The sequence below is a fragment of the Lepeophtheirus salmonis genome, chromosome 11 (genome assembly GCF_016086655.4).
Source record: "Lepeophtheirus salmonis chromosome 11, UVic_Lsal_1.4, whole genome shotgun sequence".
Taxonomy (NCBI): Eukaryota; Metazoa; Arthropoda; class Copepoda; order Siphonostomatoida; family Caligidae; genus Lepeophtheirus; species Lepeophtheirus salmonis.
Genome location: NC_052141.2, coordinates 7,249,649 through 7,269,975, shown reverse-complemented (window position 1 = coordinate 7,269,975; position 20,327 = coordinate 7,249,649). Strand labels below are relative to the sequence as shown.

Sequence of the window (20,327 nt, the reverse complement as noted above, 5' to 3'; positions counted from 1 at the left end):
ATTTGTTTTTCCAAAAAATTTAATTTTTTTCCCAAATAATTTAAATTTTGAAGTTTAAAATAAAAAATAAGCATTTTCTGTGAATAACTTTCGATTTTTTCAATCTTAAATTTTGTATGAATAACTGTGGATTTAAAAAAAATAAATATTGATAATTGTTTTATGAATTACTGTTAAGTTATGAAGTCTTTTTAAAAAAAAAAATAATAATTTCAATCTATAAAATTTTATTTTTTCTCAGTTGATGTTGATGTTTTTTACAAAAAAATTAATATTTCAAATTTTTATCAAAAAATTAATTTTTCATTTTTTTTTTACAAAAAAGTAAAAATTTGAAATATTTTCAAAAAAAAATAATTTTTTGTGAATAGCTATTCATATTTCAATTTAAAAAAAAAAAATAAGAATCTGTGAATAGCAATGGATTTTTCAAAAAGAATTAATATTTGAATTTTTGTTCAATAAAATTTTAATAAGCAATATCACCCCCTCATGTTTATGATGATATCTAAATTGAAACCTCCTAGCTTCAATATTGGCGAATATAAAGCTTCATCAATATTGACAGTGAAATATCTCAGTTCAAGGTTTTGTCCTGTGTAAACCATGTGCCCTTTATAAAACCTGGACATTAATGAATGTATAGACAAAAGTCCCAAAATAGGAGCTAAGAAAATAAAGGTGGGTCAACGTACTTTAAGTAAGCCTTAATCTATAAAAATAACCATAGGATTGAGTCATCCTTTTATATATTTAATTTGGCTAAAAATAGCACTAATTAATGTTTTTCAAAAAATTAATATTTATAACAAAAATTTACGAATTAATTTTCGATTTTTTTCAATTATTTGTATGAATAACTGTTTTAAAAAAAAAATTAATATTTATAATTTGTTTTTCCAAAAATTTTTTATGTTGATGTTTTTTCCAAATTTTTATCAAATTTTTTTACAAAAGTAAAAATTTAAATATTGATATTTTTTTGTTTTAAATAGAAAGTTTTACTTACTTTCCAATTAATTTGTTCCACTTTAGAAATTAAATCCTGACATCGATTGATTTTCTATGAATCACATATATTCTTATACATTTGATACATGTGCAATAAAACTAAACCATGAAACCAGTGCTGGCTGACAGTGACTTTGATGGCCTCGGTGTTTGGATGATGGACACTGCAGGCCTTCCCCTCCATATGCACCTAAAAGGTGTAGTCGAAGGGATTGGGATAAGGGCTGTAGGGTGCCAAAAGTGTCAAAAGAGAGTTCAAGAGAACTCAAAAGACTAATTCAAAAGAGGAGTCTTGGAACGGAGGAGATGGTTTTATTTAATTGCTGAGGTTAAAAGTGGTCCTCCACCATGACAAGGCTCTTTCCACCCACTTTTTTGATAACTCTCTGGACAGTCTGGTGGTGTCCATCATTCAACTTTCATTAATTATTGAATTAGTAAGTGTTCAGATTTCAATGAACCACCCGGTATAGATAATCGAAACGAGAATATTTAGTTTTGAAGGTGTTTTCCTTCTGTTTGTAGTAAAATCAAAACTATATTAATTAAGTTTCTATGACCCATATATTTTTTTGTATGTGGACCACTTTGAAGAGAATGAGACAATTTTTTTCACATCTTTTTTTCCTAGTGCTCCAGATTGAGTGACAGATTGCAATATTCGTATGTATGCAACAATGTAACATATTCTAGGTTTGATCAAAAAGGAAAGTTACTTTTCAAATTTTGCGTCCTACCTATATTTTCATAGCTAGATTATTTCATTTTTTTATGTTAGTACATTCGAAAAAGAACATATATTTATTGTTTAAAGCTATATAATACATTTAGTTTGTTTGTGAGAGGCATAATGGTTAGAAGAATTTTGCATTTATGTCCTGGGCTCATCCATTTAGATGATTGGGCTTTGGTATCGATATCATAACCAGATACCCATGATTTTTAATCAGTTATGCCCCTTTGAGCAAATCAGGATAATCATTGACCTTCTGTCAACAGCTCAATAGTGATGCTCATACGACCATTCTTTTTCTCAAAATTTCGCTGTTTTGGAACAAACTTCTCTAACATCTTGGCATCTTCCTGGGCATTTTAGAAGAGTTTGTAATTATCATAAACACTTTTTATAGTCAAAACAGTTTCATTATATGACGAAGTCACCATTTCAAGTCTTTTGGAGCACTTCATTTCTTTTTTTTTCTCAATATTTTAAGTCAATTCTTAAATACAAGGGTCGTTAGAAAAGTCCGTGCAAAGTCATTTAGATGGCAATACTGGCAGTTATCGAGGTTTGTTGCATCTTTTGAAAAAAGAGTACACATCATCTTTCAGCCAGATATGTATATTTCTCTCTGTTTGGTATTCGTTTGAATCGAGGAAGTTTAATCAACATGGACGAAAAAGAATTTCGTCCATGTTGATTAAACATTACTTTATGAAAAGCAAAACGTCTCAGGAGACTTAAAAGAAGCTTGATAAATATTATGAGGATTCTGCACCTTCTATTAGAACAGTCTATAAGGGGGGGTTTCAAAGCTTTTGGGGTGCCCATGTGGGCACAATTGACGCTGAACGTTCTGGACGCTCTGTTGAGGTTACTGCTCCCGAAATCATTGATAGAATCCATGATATGGCAATGGATGGTAGAAGAGTGAAGGTACGTGAGATTGCTAGTGCTGTGGGCATCTCTATTTGAACCCCAATTTTTGATTATTTTTTCGAAAACACAACTGCTGAAGTGTGAGCTGGTGCATTGTCGTGATGGAAAAATACTTTTTTGAGGGACAATCCTGGGTGTTTTTCTTGAAGATCGGGTTTCAAATGGTCCAATAACGATGAATAATATGTACTTGTAATAGTTTTACCTTTTTCTGGATAGTTGACAATGATTATTCCTTGCCAACCCAAAAGACAGTCACTGTAATCTTTTGTGCCGATTCCTCGATTCAAACGAAGGTAAAAGAGAAAGAAATAGACCAATCTGACTGAAAATTGGTGTTTATTCTTCTAAAAGATGCTATTAACTGAACATAACCTCGATACGAGCCAGTTGTACCATCTCTTGCTTGTACTTTCCAAACGACCTTGTATGTAAATGATCTTTTTCGAATGGACTAACATAAAGGAATAAAATGATCTAGCCTACCAAATATACGTTGTCCTCGAAACTCGAAAAGTCTCCTTACTCCCTCGTATATCCAATTGTTTGACTTGCCAGATTCAGGAGTCAGACTTGAAATCCTTCTAAGACTCGGGCGGGACTCTATTTCGAAGTCAAAGTCGGAATCAGGACATGGACTCGTCCTGAAATTTAAGATGCTCTGCAGTCCTGGTAGATATTTGAGTCGAAGAAGATTGAATAATTTTTTTATAAAATCATCATAAATATCAGAGTTATAATATAATTAATTATGTACTTTAAATGCACCTTCTACAAAATGAGTCTCCTGCAAACTCCAGAATATCTAGTGTTCTCTATCCAGAATTCATTGATGGAAATACAGTCACAAACGGGGTCATATATATTTAGATTTCTATATTCATACCTCTTACAGAGTCCAACAGATGTATAAGAAACATTAAATTTCCATAAAAACCCCTGTTGCTATTTATTTTCTGCCTAATTGTTGGAGAAATTATGAGGAGCTTTAGTCTAATTATTTTATTTCTATGCATTATACAATGGAGGACTGCTCTTTGTAAGTACGCTTATAAAATTTGTATTCAGATTGTAAATCGTAACTTTATTTCTATAGTATTTTTCTATATTAATAATATTTCTAAAAAAAGGATATGTTCGATGAAACTTTTTTTCGTTTTTTTAACTATATAAATAAAGTTATGATTTATATAAATAAGTCTATTATTCCTAAATCCATACATTTCCCACTCTACAGTTGTTGTTTTTTAAAAATTATAAGTCTTTTAAATTAAAAGATTAATAAAATCATAGAATACATATTTCTTGAGAAATTCTAGGTAAAAAAACAAGGTAATAGTTAACTTCTTTTTTTTATTAGAAAAATGATATCATTACTATTGTTGAGCTAACAGACAGCTTTTCAATGATGTATTATACTCCGGTGGCGTCTACAAAGGGTGGGTGGGAGGGCTGTAGCCCCCTCCCCAAGAAAAAATAATTAAATTAAATTTTTCAAATTTTTTTACAAAAATATATTTTTTTATGAATAGTTATTTTTCTTCTAAAAAATTTCCTAATTGAAATTTTTTTAAAACTAATTTTCAAATAATCGTATAATTGACTTTAATTTTTGATTCTTTTTGCTTAATTTTTTACTCTTTTTTCTTAAAAATTTGACTTTTTGTAAATCATTGTAGATTTTGAATTTAAAATGTGTAATTTAAATAAAAAAATGAATATTTAAATTAAATTTTTGACATTTTTCCAAAAATTTGTTGAGAATGCCATGAATTTCTGGAAATTTAATTTAATTTTTTCTGAATAGCTGTGGATTTAAAAAAAAATTTATATTTGAAATTAAAAAAAAAAAAATAATAATAATTTTTGCAAACAAGTTCCAAAAACAAAGTCAAATCCTCTAACTCCCCAATTATAATCCTGCAGACGCCCCTGTACTTGCCTATCATTGCTTTTGTTTAAAATATATCACTAATCAAAAATTCATCAAAATGCTAATTTCGTAGTATGACCCATACGTATATCATTTTTATAAAACTATTATTTATTATTCTATGAATAAAATCCTTTTCAACGATTAATATCTTTTTGAGATGATTACAAGAGATTTATAATTAAATATTACTTGCCATTAAAGACATAATCAATCCACTTACTAGTAATACTAAACAAGGAGCGGGGATCAAATTGTCGCCTACTTTAAACTTTGATAACTTGAAAACAACATTATCAAATAAAAAACCGGATACCAAATAGGAAAGCTATTCTCATCAGCTGACGATACGTAGTTCAGTTAGCATCATGCCGTCATCATATGAGGAGATAAAGAGCTATAAGTAGAACGAGGAGCTTTCGAGGTCTGCCGTAGTCATGGCAGTGGTTAATAATGGAGGTGAAATCTTCAATTCAACGATTGCTTCAACCTTAGGAGTGAATTTGCGGACTGTTCAGCGTATCTGTAAGAAGCTAGAAGACACCTGGGATGTTGATGCCACCATAAAGAGGGCACCCAAGGAGGAGGGCGCCGACAGGAAGGTCAGGGACACCGACTTTGTCGACAAGGTGAAGAAGATGTTTGAGGGATCTGGGCTGCCATGAGAAAACAATAAGGGACTGTGTATCTGAGGATTTAAGGTGCAGGAGCTACAAGATGCAGGTGGGCCAGACATTGACCCAGAAGGCAAAGGACAACAGGCTGAAAATTGCTCAACAAGCTCATGCACCCACAGCAGCCCGGGATGCTGTGGTTTTTCTCTGATGAAAATAATTTCTGTCAAGATCCGAAGGTAACCAAGCAGAACAACAGGTGGATAGCCACCTGTCCCAGCCATGTGAGGAAGGTAATGAAGACCAAGTTCCCTGCAATGGTCATGGTGTTCGGGGTGGTCAGCAGTAAAGGTCATGTTATGCCTCCCACATGTTTGAAACGGGTCTAAAGGTCAATACAGAGGGCTATCTGGATGTTATGGAGAAAATGGTTCTGCTCTGGATCCAAGGGGTGGCCGGAGACAGGCCCTGGGTGTGGCAACAGGACTCAGCAGCCTGCCATGTCTCCAAAACCTCCATGCAGTGGTTAACCGAGAACTGTTATGACGTCGTAACCAAGGATTTGTGGCCTCCTAACTCTTCCGACCTTAATCCTTTGGACTACTTTGTCTGGGGCTATGTCGAGAGGCATACCAACAGACATCCCCATAGCACCAAGGCCAGCCTGATGGACTCCATCAAGGAGGTATTCGGCAACATGGACAATGAGATGAGCAGAAGAGTCTGCGGCCGGTTCAGAGTCTGTTATTGATGCCAACGGTGATTATATCGAATGAATGGCTACTCTATACTTATATGCTCGTCATAGTTTTGATTTTCAATAAAAAAGTTAAAAAATGTATATTTTGTGTTGTTTTTTGTAGAAAAATATTTTGGCGACAATTTGATCCCCGCTGTATATAATTATGTGAACAAAGCCTCCGGCAGGAGTCTCTTTTAAAAATAGAACTCCACTCCAATAGAGACTCTTCCTTCTTTTCTAAGACTCCAAGATAAAGTTACATAATTTTTCCTCACCCTCCTTCATATTTTAAGGTAATAAACTCTTTTTAAATTGTATCACATGCTTTCAGGGTCGATCTTCAAATAGCTTAACGAGAGGCTTATGATCCGTTACAACCACCAATGAATCCCATTCTTGAGTAAAATACTTTGTTTTACTCAAGCCCATGCTGCTCACATCATTTCTCCGTCTACCGCTGCAACTCATTTTTCAGTATGAGATGGATTTCTTGATCCCACAAGTGTACTTTTCTATCCATCAGAGTAACATTCTAGTATTCGAGAATGATACTGACAATGTTTTTGAATCAGATAGTATACCCCAGTCCTCTATTTGCCTTGTCAGTTCGTAGACGTATAGCTTTCTTCATCTTCTATTTTTGTGATTATCAGCTCTTTTGCACTCAAAAATACATCCTTGAGAGTATTACTTCATGAAAACACTCTTTTAGCATTAAATATTGTTTGAAAGGGGTTCCATTTTATCTTGCATACTAAAATAATGAGCCACTTGATTAAATAATAAAAACCATGACCGAATATCCGTAATCGACTTAGGAGTTGGGAATGAACAAACTGATTCAACAAAATTGACTAAAGGCTCTATTTGGCTATCATATATTCTGAACTCCGCAAAGAAAACAATCTTTTTACAAAATGGGAATCTCTTTTTGTTTAGTGTAAAACCTGATTTTCCCAGTTGCTTAAGTAATTCGATTATCCTCCACCAATGATCCTCCAGTTCTGTATCAAACATTAGAGTATCATCGGCACAAGAAACTCTTCTGTTAGAGTTATCCTTGATCTCTTGAAAAAATATTTAATTCCATGTTTCTTCCTTCCTTCCTAACACTTCCAACTTATGAATATACATAACTAACAAAGAGTTACCCGGTGTTGCTCGGGTCAACAAGGAAGCGGGAAATCACATTGACAATGGTCAATGCTATTTCTTCCTAATGTTTAGACCCTTCGGTGCGGGCGAGCATTATAATAACCATATCAATTAAAAAAATGTAATATAAACACAAATAACATAATATATACTCTATGGGTCATAAGTCCTTGTACATTTTTTGCTTTATTAGAAAGAAAGAGAAAACTAGGCCTAATATTAATGATACAAAAAAAATTATAAAAAAGGAGATGAAGGATATTTTAATTTCTATTCCGAAATCTTCCGCAATAAATAGCTTCAGGCGGGTTCCAAACTTACGACAGACTTTCCTGAGTGTGTCTTCCTGAATGTTGGCACATTCGTCCTCCACCTTGGCCTTCATGACCTCCATGCTGATGTGGTAGTGGGCGCTGGCCGTCCTCTCTACGGTGTTTCACATGTTGTAGTCATTCATGTGGGTTCAGGTTGGGGGAGCTGAGCGACAACATCTCCTTGGATCAAAATCCAAAATACTTTTGGGTGATCTTGGAAGTGTGGTACAGTGCTCTGTCCTGTGTCCATACCCAATTTCCGATGCCGTAGGTTGCATTGAAAGAAAATAAACACCTTGTTTGCAAATATAATTTTATATTCAATGGCCTTCAAGGTCCCTTTTATCCACAACGGTGGAAACACCTTACCGTCTGAACCAATGACACCCAGCATTATGGTATTGGCTGTTTATACGTGTTTCCTACGCCCTGTGAATTTTGCCTCGGGAGAGGCGTCTTTGGGGTTCTTGGCGGTGTACTGAAGGCTTCGGGAGTTGCTGACTGGGTCAACTTTGAAAAAATTTTCATCTGAAAAAATGAAGACTTTCGTATTGGGTTTTTTCACTTTCTAAAGGAGGATTTTCGATTTTTCCAGCCTTTTTTTGTCTTTGTAAAGCCGTCAAACCCTGAAATTTTGTAACAATCCTAGATTTGAGGCCCAAATCCTCTGTAATGATGCATCAGACAGCTTTTTCCTGATCTCTGAGGTACCTGTCCATTTGCCGGGTCTTATCATGAGGTTTTGTGTCTATCTTCGCCTTCACACTATTAATGAGGCTGTCTGTACAGACCAATTTTGGTGTTTCCGTCCTGTGACGATCGAATAAGGATGCAGTTTTGTCGTAAAGCTTCTTGGCGTTGTATGTAGTGATCCTACTGATCCGGAAGTTATGCGCAATCACCAAGAGATTGAGCTTTCATACGCTCAACGATTTTTGACGGAGTTTTTCTATTACTGTATTTTGGAACTCCTGAAAGACCTACAGCTGATTTATTTTTTTCAATCAACACCTAAAAGGAAACTGTTTTTTTTTCTCCCTTTCTTTGAAATACGCAAAATTTAAACGTTATTATCTGTATAAAAAGTATACAAGGCCTTATGGGGAATACGGTAAGCATGAAAAAATTTGTAGAATCACTTATTATGAATAAATCAATTTAAATATTGCATAACTAAAAATGTTGTATATCTTACTAAATCATATATTTTTATTATTTGTGCAATAACCTCACTTGGAATAGTTCTAATAGAATTAATATTTTTTAAGGAAAATAAAACTTTATGCCGGACCGGTAGAGAGAGGAACATTTACAGAGATTTCATTGTTTCATCTGTCCAGATTGGATATTGAAGGAAGTCCCCATTGACTGTTATATCTCTCAGTTACGTAACTTGTCAGTAATCCAGAGTAGGTGATTGATTTTTTATGAACCATAAATTCAATTATCGACTATGCTGCATCTCTCTATGTAAGAACTCTGAGTAATGCATCTGTTTTCCTACATAAATGCAAGAAATTGCCAGGTACTCCTCAGCAGTATTGCAAAACATCAAAAATCTTCTGCAGTCAAAAATAATACTTTCTTTCCCTCTACATTTCATTTGCTTGTCCTTTACTTGAGTAGTAGCGAAAAAATGTGAGACTTAAGGGATATAAAAAACCTGTTTATGGCCTGCCAGTCTTGAGAAGACTTTACAGTGTTGGTTTTGACCAGCATAGTACTCTCAAAAGTTAAAGGTAATCGTACAATTTCCACATGTTCCCTTCAAATATTTAATTAGTCCGCATTGGAATATCACGTGGTCCATTAAAATCAGATCACTTTGAATTTCAAACTTCAACTAGACAGAATTTCAACAAAATTAATAGTATATGTGTGTCTGAGGTCTCTTAATCATCAATGTAGCCGCCCTTAGCGGCAATGATAGTGTCCAGGGGACGGTGGGAGGCCTGGTATCCACTGCGGATGTTGTCCTCTGTCTTGGCGTTCCAGTTCTCGTTGAGAGTTGCATTGAAAGACTCAGTGTTACGATGACGGACACAACAGGTCTTCTCCGCGACATGCACCCAAAAGGTGTACTCGAGAGGGTTAGCTCAAGGGCTGGAGGAGATGTTTTTTTCTTTTCATTGCTGGTGTCAAAAGTATCCCTCCAATCTAAAAAGTCTCTTTCCACCCACTTTTTTGATAACTCTCTGAAAACCCCGAGATCTCTTTCATCGGCTCTCATAGACTTGAGGGGATTGGCATAGGCTTTTTTCATTAACTCCTCTAGGTCTGATTATCCTCTGTGACATAGCCCTTCTTCCTCTCCAACTTTTCAGACTTTATGGTGGTGGGGTGCCTGTTTGGATTGCGCCAAAATTTGTCAATCACGCTCAAGCGTCATTTTCTCGATTGTTACGTAAGCTAGAGCTCAGTTTTTTTTTGCAAATAATTGTTGATGCTTTAATAAAACGGAACATGAATTAATTTCCCATCACTCAACCCTAACTAATGATTGAATTAGCGAGTGTTCAGATTTCAATGGATCACCCGATAAACCAAACATTAATATCTGGTAGTTTTTTTCCTTTTTTGTTTATTTCTAAATAAATCTCTATTAATAGATTTAGAATAATAGTTATTTTATACAAAAAACTGCAAATTTAATTGAAATTTGTAAATTGTAAATGATAAGTTGATAGGGCAATTACAACTTGCTGACTTAGCAAAAATCTTAGAAATATTGGTTTTATAGGAATAAATTTGGTTCCAATTACCAATTGATCTAATTTAAAAATTTTGCTCGATACCAGATTGAAGGAAATCCATTTAAGCTATCTAGTATTATTGTCCTGTGAGTAATTTGTGTTAAAACAATTTTGCAAATTTTGAATTATGAAAATGAAAAAGTTTTTTTTTTTCATATTATAAATAAAAGCAAATAATTGTTTTTCATAAATAACACAAAAAACAAAAACAAACTCAGGAGCAAAATTGTGAATACCTTGATTTATTAAAATATACTCTCAAACTATACTGTTTTGTATAAATATATGGATAGTATTTACTTGGGAAAAAAATTCTTGTATTACCATCATTTGTGTTTGTTTAATTTATTGACAGATCTTCAAGATCTGTTGTACATTCTTTCAAAAAATTACCAGAAATTGCTAATTGAAATTGCCCGCGCTGAAGGGATTTAAAAACTTTGTTTTTCTAGGTCGGCAGCTCTGTTTTTCATTATGATGGCAAGTTTGAGCCCGATTTCCTTGCAACTGCTGGATAAGTCAGTCTACCTTACTAGTGTTCCATGATTTTTATATATACCGTTTTTGTCCCTCCATTCTGATGATTGTTGGCTTGTTTGCATGTTGTAGTATGATACCCACGTCTCATCACTAGTTATGATGCGTTCCATGAACGTTTGGTTAGAATGCCCACAACCAGGCAAGTTCCAAAAGACTTTCTCACGGCACTGCCTTTGAAGAAAATTCCTCTCTTTTGTAACAAGCCGGTCAGCCACACGTCTCATGTCCAAATTTTCAGTAAAAATGGTATGACAATTTTTTTTGACACCATTTCCTTCACTACGTTGATGTTCAGTTCGATGGTAAAAGACAAAGGTCATCCAGAAAGAGGATGTCTTTGACGATCTGACACCCTTCCTTGAACGCTAGTTACCACTTATATGCACGGGTTTTTGATAAAAGTGATTCACCATAAGCTTTTTCTAACTTTTTCAACGCGTCAGCACATGAAATTTCGTTCGCAACACAAAATTTAAGGCAAACTCTTTCTTCAATAATTTCGTTCATTGTACAAATCGTGGAGTACTATTAAGGTAGATTGACTTATCCTGCTGTTGCAAGCAAAATGGTATTCAGATCGGGCATAAAACTTGCATCATAATGGAAGATAGTACTGCCAACCTACAAAAAAAAAGAAGTTTTTTAAAAACCTTCAGCGCAGACAATTTAAATTAAGAATTCCCGGTACTTTTTTGACAGAATGTAGTTCCAAAAATAAATAATGTGTCATCATTGCATATGCCAAAATCATATTAAAGAAGATTTTTTGTTCTATCGTCCATGGTCCTGAATAGTGAAGGAATAGAGTATCATGAAAAAAATTAAGGAGCCCTTGGAAAATGTATATTACACAATTTATATAATTTCAATGAAATATTTCAAAATGCAATTATTTTGAAAATATATTTCAAAATTTTTTTTCTTTGAGAATGTATTAAATAATCAATAAAATTAGTGTTGGATAGTTTTAAAATATATAAAAAAGACAGTAATCCTATCAGTCTGGTTCTTGTGGAGTTGACCAATCCTAGGACCGTTCCTTATTCGTCTTTTATTGTAACTATAACAGCTAAAATGACGTAGTTAGTAACTACATTCTTTCAGATGTTTAAAATAAAACCTTTCAAAAAGACAAGATACCTGAACTTTAAATATGGATGTGTATGGCTAAAACATATAAGAATCAATCCTATCTAGGAGTGAAAAAAATTAAAAGATAGGACTAAAAGATCGACTTATTGGTCATTATGACTGTTTAATTGTAAAAAAGATCATACTAATAGAAAAAAGGACTTAAGACACAGTGTGAGACTGATGAGTCTTTGGAAAGATCCAACACTAAATCAAATTTTTATTTATAAAATTTTGTTTTCTAACAAAAATATGTATGTAATTGATATTATAATATAATAAAATATATTAGGTCAAATAAAATCGATAGCTCATCCAAGTTCTATTATAAAAAAACCTGCTATAACTTTGCCAAGTAAAAAGAAAAATACTAGTCCAACAACACAAGCTGTGGAGTCTACAACAACAATAGCAACCACATCAAAAACAGAATCCACAACAACATCAACAAGTCCGATAACTACAGTCACCAAAACAAATGAGTCTACAAATGCTTCAGGAACAACCACAACGGAATCAACGGCTACTATGACAGGTCAAATAAAATCGTCACGTCGACCAAGTCCTAATATAAAAAAACCCGCAATAACATTGCCAATTAAAAAGACAAAGTTTACCACTACAAATCCAATAACTACAGTTAGAACAACCGATGAATCTAGATTTACGTCACCAACCACAACAACAAAATGAATCTACCCATCAGAATCTACCACTACGTCATCAACGACCCCAAAGAAGCCACGACTACGTCATCAACAACCATAACAGACTCCACAACAACGTCTGTAAGAACACCAACAACTACAGTTACTAAAACCAATGAATTGACAGAATCGTCATCAACCTCAACAACAGAATCTATGAATATGTCATCAAATCCGGTAAATACAGTTACCAAAACCAATGAGTCATCAACAACCACAATGGGATCAACGACTAGGGCGACAGGTCAAAAAGTCGTCAGCGCGAATACGTCATCAACGACCACAAAAGAAACAATGACTACGTCATCAACAACCACAACAGAATCTAAAACTACATTTGTAAGAACACCAACAACTACAGTTACTAAAACCAATGAATTGACAGAATCGTCACCAACCTCAACAACAGAATCTATGAATATGTCATCAAATCCGGTAAATACAGTTACTAAAACCAATGAGTCATCAACAACTACAATGGGATCAACGACTAGGATGACAGGTCAAAAAAAGTCGTCAGCTCGACCAAGTCCTAATATAAAAAACACCGTTATAACATTGCCAAGTAAAAATACAGAGTCACCCACTACAAATCCAATAACTACAGTTACAACAACCAATGAATCTACAACTATGTCACCAACCACAACAACAGAATTAAGGACTACGTCATCAACCACAACATCAGAATCTACCACTACGTCATCAACGACCACAAAAGAAGCCACGACTACGTCATCAACAACCATAACAGACTCCACAACAACGTCTGTAAGAACACCAACAACTACAGTTACAAAAACCAATGAATTGACAGAATCGTCACCAACCTCAACAACAGAATCTATGAATATGTCATCAAATCCGGTAAATACAGTTACTAAAACCAATGAGTCATCAACAACTACAATGGGATCAACGACTAGGATGACAGGTCAAAAAAAGTCGTCAGCTCGACCAAGTCCTAATATAAAAAACACCGTTATAACATTGCCAAGTAAAAATACAGAGTCACCCACTACAAATCCAATAACTACAGTTACAACAACCAATGAATCTACAACTATGTCACCAACCACAACAACAGAATTAAGGACTACGTCATCAACCACAACATCAGAATCTACCACTACGTCATCAACGACCACAAAAGAAGCCACGACTACGTCATCAACAACCATAACAGACTCCACAACAACGTCTGTAAGAACACCAACAACTACAGTTACAAAAACCAATGAATTGACAGAATCGTCATCAACTAAGAACCACTCCAACAACTACAGTTACAAAAACATCCTCTACAATAGAATCTATGAATATGTCATCAAATCCTGTAAATACAGTTACCAAAACCAATGAGTCATCAACAACCACAATGGGATCAACGACTAGGGCGACAGGTCAACAAAAGTCGTCAGCTCGACCAAGTCCTAATATAAAAAACACGGCTATAACATTGCCAAGTAAAAATAGAGAGTCTACCACTACAAATCCAATAACTACATTTACAACAACCAATGAATCTACAACTACGGCATCAACAACCACAAAAGAAACCACGACTAGGTCATCAACAACTACAACAGCATCCACAACTACATCTGCAAGAACAACAACTAAAGTTACGACAACCAATGAGTTGTCATCAACGTCAACAACAGAATCTATGAATACGTCATCAAATCCAATAACTACAGTTACCACAACTGATGAGTCTACAACTACGTCACCAACCACAACAACAGAATCAATCACTACATCATCAACAACAACAACAGAATTTACGACTACTTCAAATACGACACCAAAAGAAACCACAACTACTTTATCAACAACCACAACGGAACCCACTACAAGGTCAAAAAGCACAACAAATACAGTTACGACAATAACAGAATCTACGACTACGTTATCAAAGCCTATTACAACAGTTACCAAAACCAATGAGTCATCAACAAACACAATGGGATCAACGACTACAATGATAGGTCAAATAAAATCAACAGCTCAACCAAGTTCTAATATAAAAACCCCTGCACCAACTATATTAACAACATTGCCGAGTAAAACGACAACTACTAATCTAAAAACAACACAAACTGCGGAACCTACAACAACAGTATCAACCACTAGAAAAACAGAATCAACAACTACTTCATCAACCACAATAACTACAGTTGCCCCTACCAATGAATTTACGACTATGTTATCAACGAACCCAAAAGTAGCCACGACTATATCACCAACAACCATAACCGAATCAACGAATATGTCATCAACCCCAACAACAGAATCTACTGATAAGTCATCAATTACAACGGAAAAATCTACGACTACGTCATCAAATCCTATTACAACAGTTACCAAAATCAATGAGTCATCAACAACCAGAATGGGATCAACGACTACAATGATAGGTCAAGTAAAATCAACAGCTCAACCAAGTTCTAATATAAAAACCCCTGCACCAACTATATTAACAACATTGCCGAGTAAAACGACAACTACTAATCCAAAAACTACAAAAACTGGTGAGTCTACAACAACAGTATCAACCACTACAATAACTGAATCCACGACTACGTCATCAACTGTAATAACTACTTTTACAACAGCTAATGAGTCTACGACTACAATATCAACACCCTCAATTGCATCCACAACTATTTCATCAACAAACACAACAGAATCACCAACTAAGTCATCAACCACAACAACAGAATCACCAACTAAGTCATCAACCACAACAACAGAATCTATATCTACGTCGTTAAGTCCAAAAACAACAGTTACAACAACCAATGCCACGACTACGTCAGCAGTTACACCATCTACAGTTACAAGAAACAATGAATCTACAACTACTTCCCCAACAACGTCAAAAGAATCCACAGCTACTTCATTAAACAAAGAAACTACAGTTACAACACCAATAGAGCCTAAGACTACGTCATCAACCCCAACAACTGAATCTAGCACTATGCCAATGGGAAGTGAGTGTCTATAAATATTACATAAATATATAAAATATATACTAACAACTTTTTGTTTAGATCGATGCAAAACTACTCAAGAAGTAGACTGCATATTCCCATTTATTTATGCTGGCGTGACTTATAACTCATGCGCGGATAATGTCAATAACGGAGTCAAATGGTGTGCCACCTCACTCTATGATAATAAAGAGGCCAAAACATACGGAAACTGCAAATCAGATTGCAAGGGTAAACTTGTAAAATAATGAAACATATCAGAAGTAAAATAATATTAATTTCAGACAACACAATTGATCCAACTACAATTAAACCAATCGGAAGTAAGTGTCTATAAATATTACTCAAATACATATATATTAACAACTTTTCGTTTAGGTCGATGCAAAACTACTCAAGAAGTTGACTGCATATTCCCATTTATTTATGCTGGTGTGACTTATAACTCATGCGCGGACGATGCCAATAACGCAATCAAATGGTGTGCTACCTCACTCTATGATAATAAAGAGGCCAAAACTTACGGAAACTGCAAATCGGATTGCAAGGGTAAACTTGTAAAATAATGAAACATATTATAAGTAAAATAATATTAATTTCAGACAACACAATTGGTCCAACTACAGTTAAACCATTAGGGTGTAAGTGTCTATAAATATTACTCAAATATATATTAACAACTTTTCGTTTAGATCGATGCAAAACTACTCAAGAAGTAGACTGCATATTCCCATTTATTTATGCTGGCGTGACTTATAACTCATGCGCGGATTATGCCAATAACGGAGTCAAATGGTGTGCCACCTCACTCTATGATAATAAAGAGGCCAAAACTTACGGAAACTGCAAATCGGATTGCAAGGGTAAACTTGTAAAATAATGAAACATACAAAAAATAAAATATAATGAATTTCAGACAACACAATTGGTCCAACTACAGTTAAACCATTAGGGAGTAAGTGTCTATAAATATTACTCAAATATATATTAACAACTTTTCGTTTAGATCGATGCAAAACTACTCAAGAAGTAGACTGCATATTCCCATTTATTTATGCTGGCGTGACTTATAACTCATGCGCGGATGATAATGCCAATAACGGTAAAATAAGTCAAATGGTGTGCCACCTCACTCTATGATAATAAAGAGGCCAAAACTTACGGAAACTGCAAATCGGATTGCAAGGGTAAACTTGTAAAATAATGAAACATACAAAAAATAAAATATAATGAATTTCAGACAACACAATTGGTCCAACTACAGTTAAACCATTAGGGAGTAAGTGTCTATAAATATTACTCAAATATATATTAACAACTTTTCGTTTAGATCGATGCAAAACTACTCAAGAAGTAGACTGCATATTCCCATTTATTTATGCTGGCGTGACTTATAACTCATGCGCGGATGATGCCAATAACGGAGTCAAATGGTGTGCCACCTCACTCTATGATAATAAAGAGGCCAAAACTTACGGAAACTGCAAATCGGATTGCAAGGGTAAACTTGTAAAATAATGTATAAATAATGAAAACAAAAATAAAATATAATGAATTTCAGACAACACAATTGGTCCAACTACAGTTAAACCATTAGGGAGTAAGTGTCTATAAATATTACTCAAATATATATTAACAACTTTTCGTTTAGATCGATGCAAAACTACTCAAGAAGTAGACTGCATATTCCCATTTATTTATGCTGGCGTGACTTATAACTCATGCGCGGATGATGCCAATAACGTAGTCAAATGGTGTGCCACCTCACTTTATGATAATAAAGAGGCCAAAACTTACGGAAACTGCAAATCGGATTGCAATCAAGGGTAAACTTGGTAAGTAAAATAATATTAATTTGCTACCTCACTAAACCTATGATAATAAAGAGGCCAAAACTTACGGCATATTCCCATTTAAGCAAATTGATTGCAAGGGTAAACTTTTAAAATAATGAAACATACAAAAAATAAAATATAATGAATTTCAGACAACACAATTGGTCCAACTACAGTTAAACCATTAGGGAGTAAGTGTCTATAAATATTACTCAAATATATATTAACAACTATTCGTTTAGGTCGATGCAAAACTACTCAAGAATTTGATTGCATATTCCCATTTATTTATGATGGTGTGACTTATAACTCATGCGCGGATGATGCCAATAACGGAATCAAATGGTGTGCCACCTCACTCAATGATAATAAAGAGGCCAATACTTACGGAAACTGCAAATCGGATTGCAAGGGTAAACTTGTAAAATAATGAAACATATGAGATGTAAAATAATATTAATTTCAGATGAAATAATTGGTTCGACTACAAAGAAACCACTAGGAAGTGAGTGTCTATGAATATTACCCAATACATATGAAACATATACTAACAACTCTTTGTTTAGATCAATGCAAAACCACTCAAGAAGTCGATTGTGTATTCCCATTTATCTATTATGGTATCACCTATAATTCATGCACAGATATTGCCAATAACGATGTTAAATGGTGTGCCACCTCAGTTTATGAGAGTAATGAAGCCAATGGCTTTGGAAACTGTAAAGTTGACTGCAAGGGTAATTACTATTCTTATACCAAGGGAGAGACAGATGAATAAATAATATATTTCAGATTATACTCTGGATACAACCACTGCGAAACCAATGGGTATTGTTTGAAAATATATATGTATTAGCGTTATTAGTTTTAATCGTCCACCATATATATTTTTTTAGATAAATGCCAAACAACTCAGGGAGTGGATTGTGTATTTCCATTTATTTACTTGGGTATATCTTACTTTTCATGTACAAATGTTGAGAACAATGGAGTTGAATGGTGTGCCACATCACTCTATATCACTAAAGAGGTTAATGACTATGGAAACTGCAAGGTTGACTGCAAGGGTAAGTAATTCATTTCTCAGTGCAAAACGTATTAAAAATGGCGGAAATAATCGAATATATTTCAGATGAATCTGTTGGAACAGGAACTACAATATCAATAAGTATTGTCTAATATTTGTTGAAAAAATTTATTCCTTGTTTTAATTGTTATTTTTGATTTTTCTAGATAAATGTCAAACATCTCAGGATATTGATTGCATATTCCCATTTATTTACTTGGGTATATCTTATAATTCATGCACGGATGTTCAGAACAATGGAGTCAAATGGTGTGCCACATCACTTTATAGCACTAAAGAGGTGAATGACTATGGAAACTGTAAACCGGACTGCAGGGGTAATTTATTTTAATTAGAATTATAAAGAAAATGAATTACTTTTTCTAATAAATAGATGAAAGGATTGTAAGTATTACGACAAAACCTAAATCTGATATTCAAGGATGTAAAACAGAGTCGGGCTTGGAGTGTATATTTCCATTTATTTATGCTGGCGTGACTTATGATGACTGTACAGATGATGACAATAATGGAATCAAATGGTGCGCTACTTCTCTTTACTCAACAAAAGAAGTCCATGTATTTGGAAATTGTAGAAGTAATTGTTGACGCTATTGTTTAATGTGATATTCATTTAATATTTATTTACAAAACAAATTATCAATGTGTGTTGGATGTTTCGTCTCTTTACGAGTAATACGCAAAATTTTAAAATATAACATAAAGATAATTTTCACAGTGACTTTTAATTGATAAGTGAATCAGTCAATTTCTTCAAACAAAACTATAAGAAAGTATTGTAAAAAAACAACACCTTTTTTTAAAAATTAATCTTTATCTTCTTGGAAATCAAAACAGTTCTTACTACCAGGTCGGAACAGACGATTCAATTATTGACAATTGATCTTCAAAAGGGTGTTTCATTTTTGACTTTAAAGTTATTGGAATGGGATTGACCAAACCAAAAATACGTGTGATTGGTCGTTGCAGTATCAGGACAATAAATATTATTCACATTTTCAGCAGCCTTGCTTGCTTTTTTGACTTTATCAAAGAAAAACTGAATAATATGACGTATTTTCTTTTTGTTGATATCCACCTTTGAGGCACACTCAAAGAAAACTAAGCCATACAATCACAAAATAAATAAATCCACAAAATGCTTAAGAATTATCGGAAAGTGAAGTCACATGAGTTGGCTGACGTCGTACAGAAATCCAAAGAATGTATTGTATTTATTTTGCATGATCATATGTCCATGAGAAAGCTCTCTTCAATGTGGGTCCCGAGTTTGCTCACTGTTGACCAAAAACAAAAACGTACTGACGATTTTAAAAGCATGAGGGTCATCTGCTAACATTTTTAGGAAAAAAATTATATATTTTTTTTTGGTTTACATATTTTGATAAAGTTGTCTCGTTTAAATTAAAAAAATATTTTTTTATGTCCAAATATATTTCAAATACATAAGTGCAAATTAAAAATATCATATCCCATGGACGATTAAGGATACCCCAATCAATATGAGTCTGCAATTCTTCATCACTTTCATATGTAAACAACATTAAATGATCAAGATCTTCAATAAAATTTGAATCATTCAATATAAAATTCGAACAGCATAATGAATTCAAGTAAGCTAGTATATTCAATAATACGTCTGATTTTTGAATACAATTGTTGGTAATAATATGCTATATAGGCAGTGAAATGGAAGCTCTTTATTTTTTTTAAATCAAATTAAATTTTTGTAAAGGATTTAGAGCAAAAGTACTCTAAATTATTCAATCCCTTGCAAAATTTTGATTCAACGATTTAAAATAGATTTTAACACTAAATCTCACAGTTACATTCACAGATGTAAAATTGT

The 20,327-nt window shown here is 33.8% G+C and overlaps 2 protein-coding genes and 2 long non-coding RNA genes across 4 annotated transcripts; all 4 read left to right on the top strand.

Moving 5' to 3' along the window:
• The first annotated feature begins 10,821 nt into the window (after positions 1 to 10,821).
• Positions 10,822 to 16,211, top strand: LOC121126325 (uncharacterized). The gene is made up of 8 exons (XM_040721656.2): positions 10,822 to 10,861; positions 12,146 to 12,544; positions 12,625 to 13,813; positions 13,857 to 15,556; positions 15,617 to 15,787; positions 15,841 to 15,879; positions 15,935 to 16,105; positions 16,159 to 16,211. Exons 1-8 carry the CDS (start codon positions 10,822 to 10,824, stop codon positions 16,209 to 16,211), a joined length of 3,762 nt encoding a protein of 1,253 aa, XP_040577590.2.
• Positions 16,212 to 16,254: 43 nt separating this feature from the next.
• LOC121126426 (uncharacterized) lies at positions 16,255 to 16,641 on the top strand. Its single transcript, XR_005866908.2, has 3 exons — positions 16,255 to 16,419; positions 16,473 to 16,511; positions 16,563 to 16,641. It is a non-coding gene; the product is annotated as an uncharacterized lncRNA (long non-coding RNA).
• Positions 16,642 to 16,668: 27 nt separating this feature from the next.
• LOC121126424 (uncharacterized) lies at positions 16,669 to 17,370 on the top strand. The gene is made up of 5 exons (XR_005866906.2): positions 16,669 to 16,743; positions 16,797 to 16,835; positions 16,887 to 17,057; positions 17,118 to 17,156; positions 17,208 to 17,370. It is a non-coding gene; the product is annotated as an uncharacterized lncRNA (long non-coding RNA).
• Positions 17,371 to 17,430: 60 nt separating this feature from the next.
• Positions 17,431 to 19,193, top strand: LOC121126324 (epididymal sperm-binding protein 1). Its single transcript, XM_040721655.2, has 10 exons — positions 17,431 to 17,473; positions 17,544 to 17,582; positions 17,634 to 17,804; positions 17,858 to 17,896; positions 17,958 to 18,128; positions 18,184 to 18,219; positions 18,288 to 18,458; positions 18,524 to 18,559; positions 18,625 to 18,795; positions 18,852 to 19,193. The coding sequence occupies exons 1-10, from the start codon at positions 17,431 to 17,433 to the stop codon at positions 19,064 to 19,066; spliced, it is 1,092 nt and encodes a 363-aa protein (XP_040577589.1). The 3' UTR covers positions 19,067 to 19,193.
• The last annotated feature ends 1,134 nt before the right edge of the window (positions 19,194 to 20,327 follow it).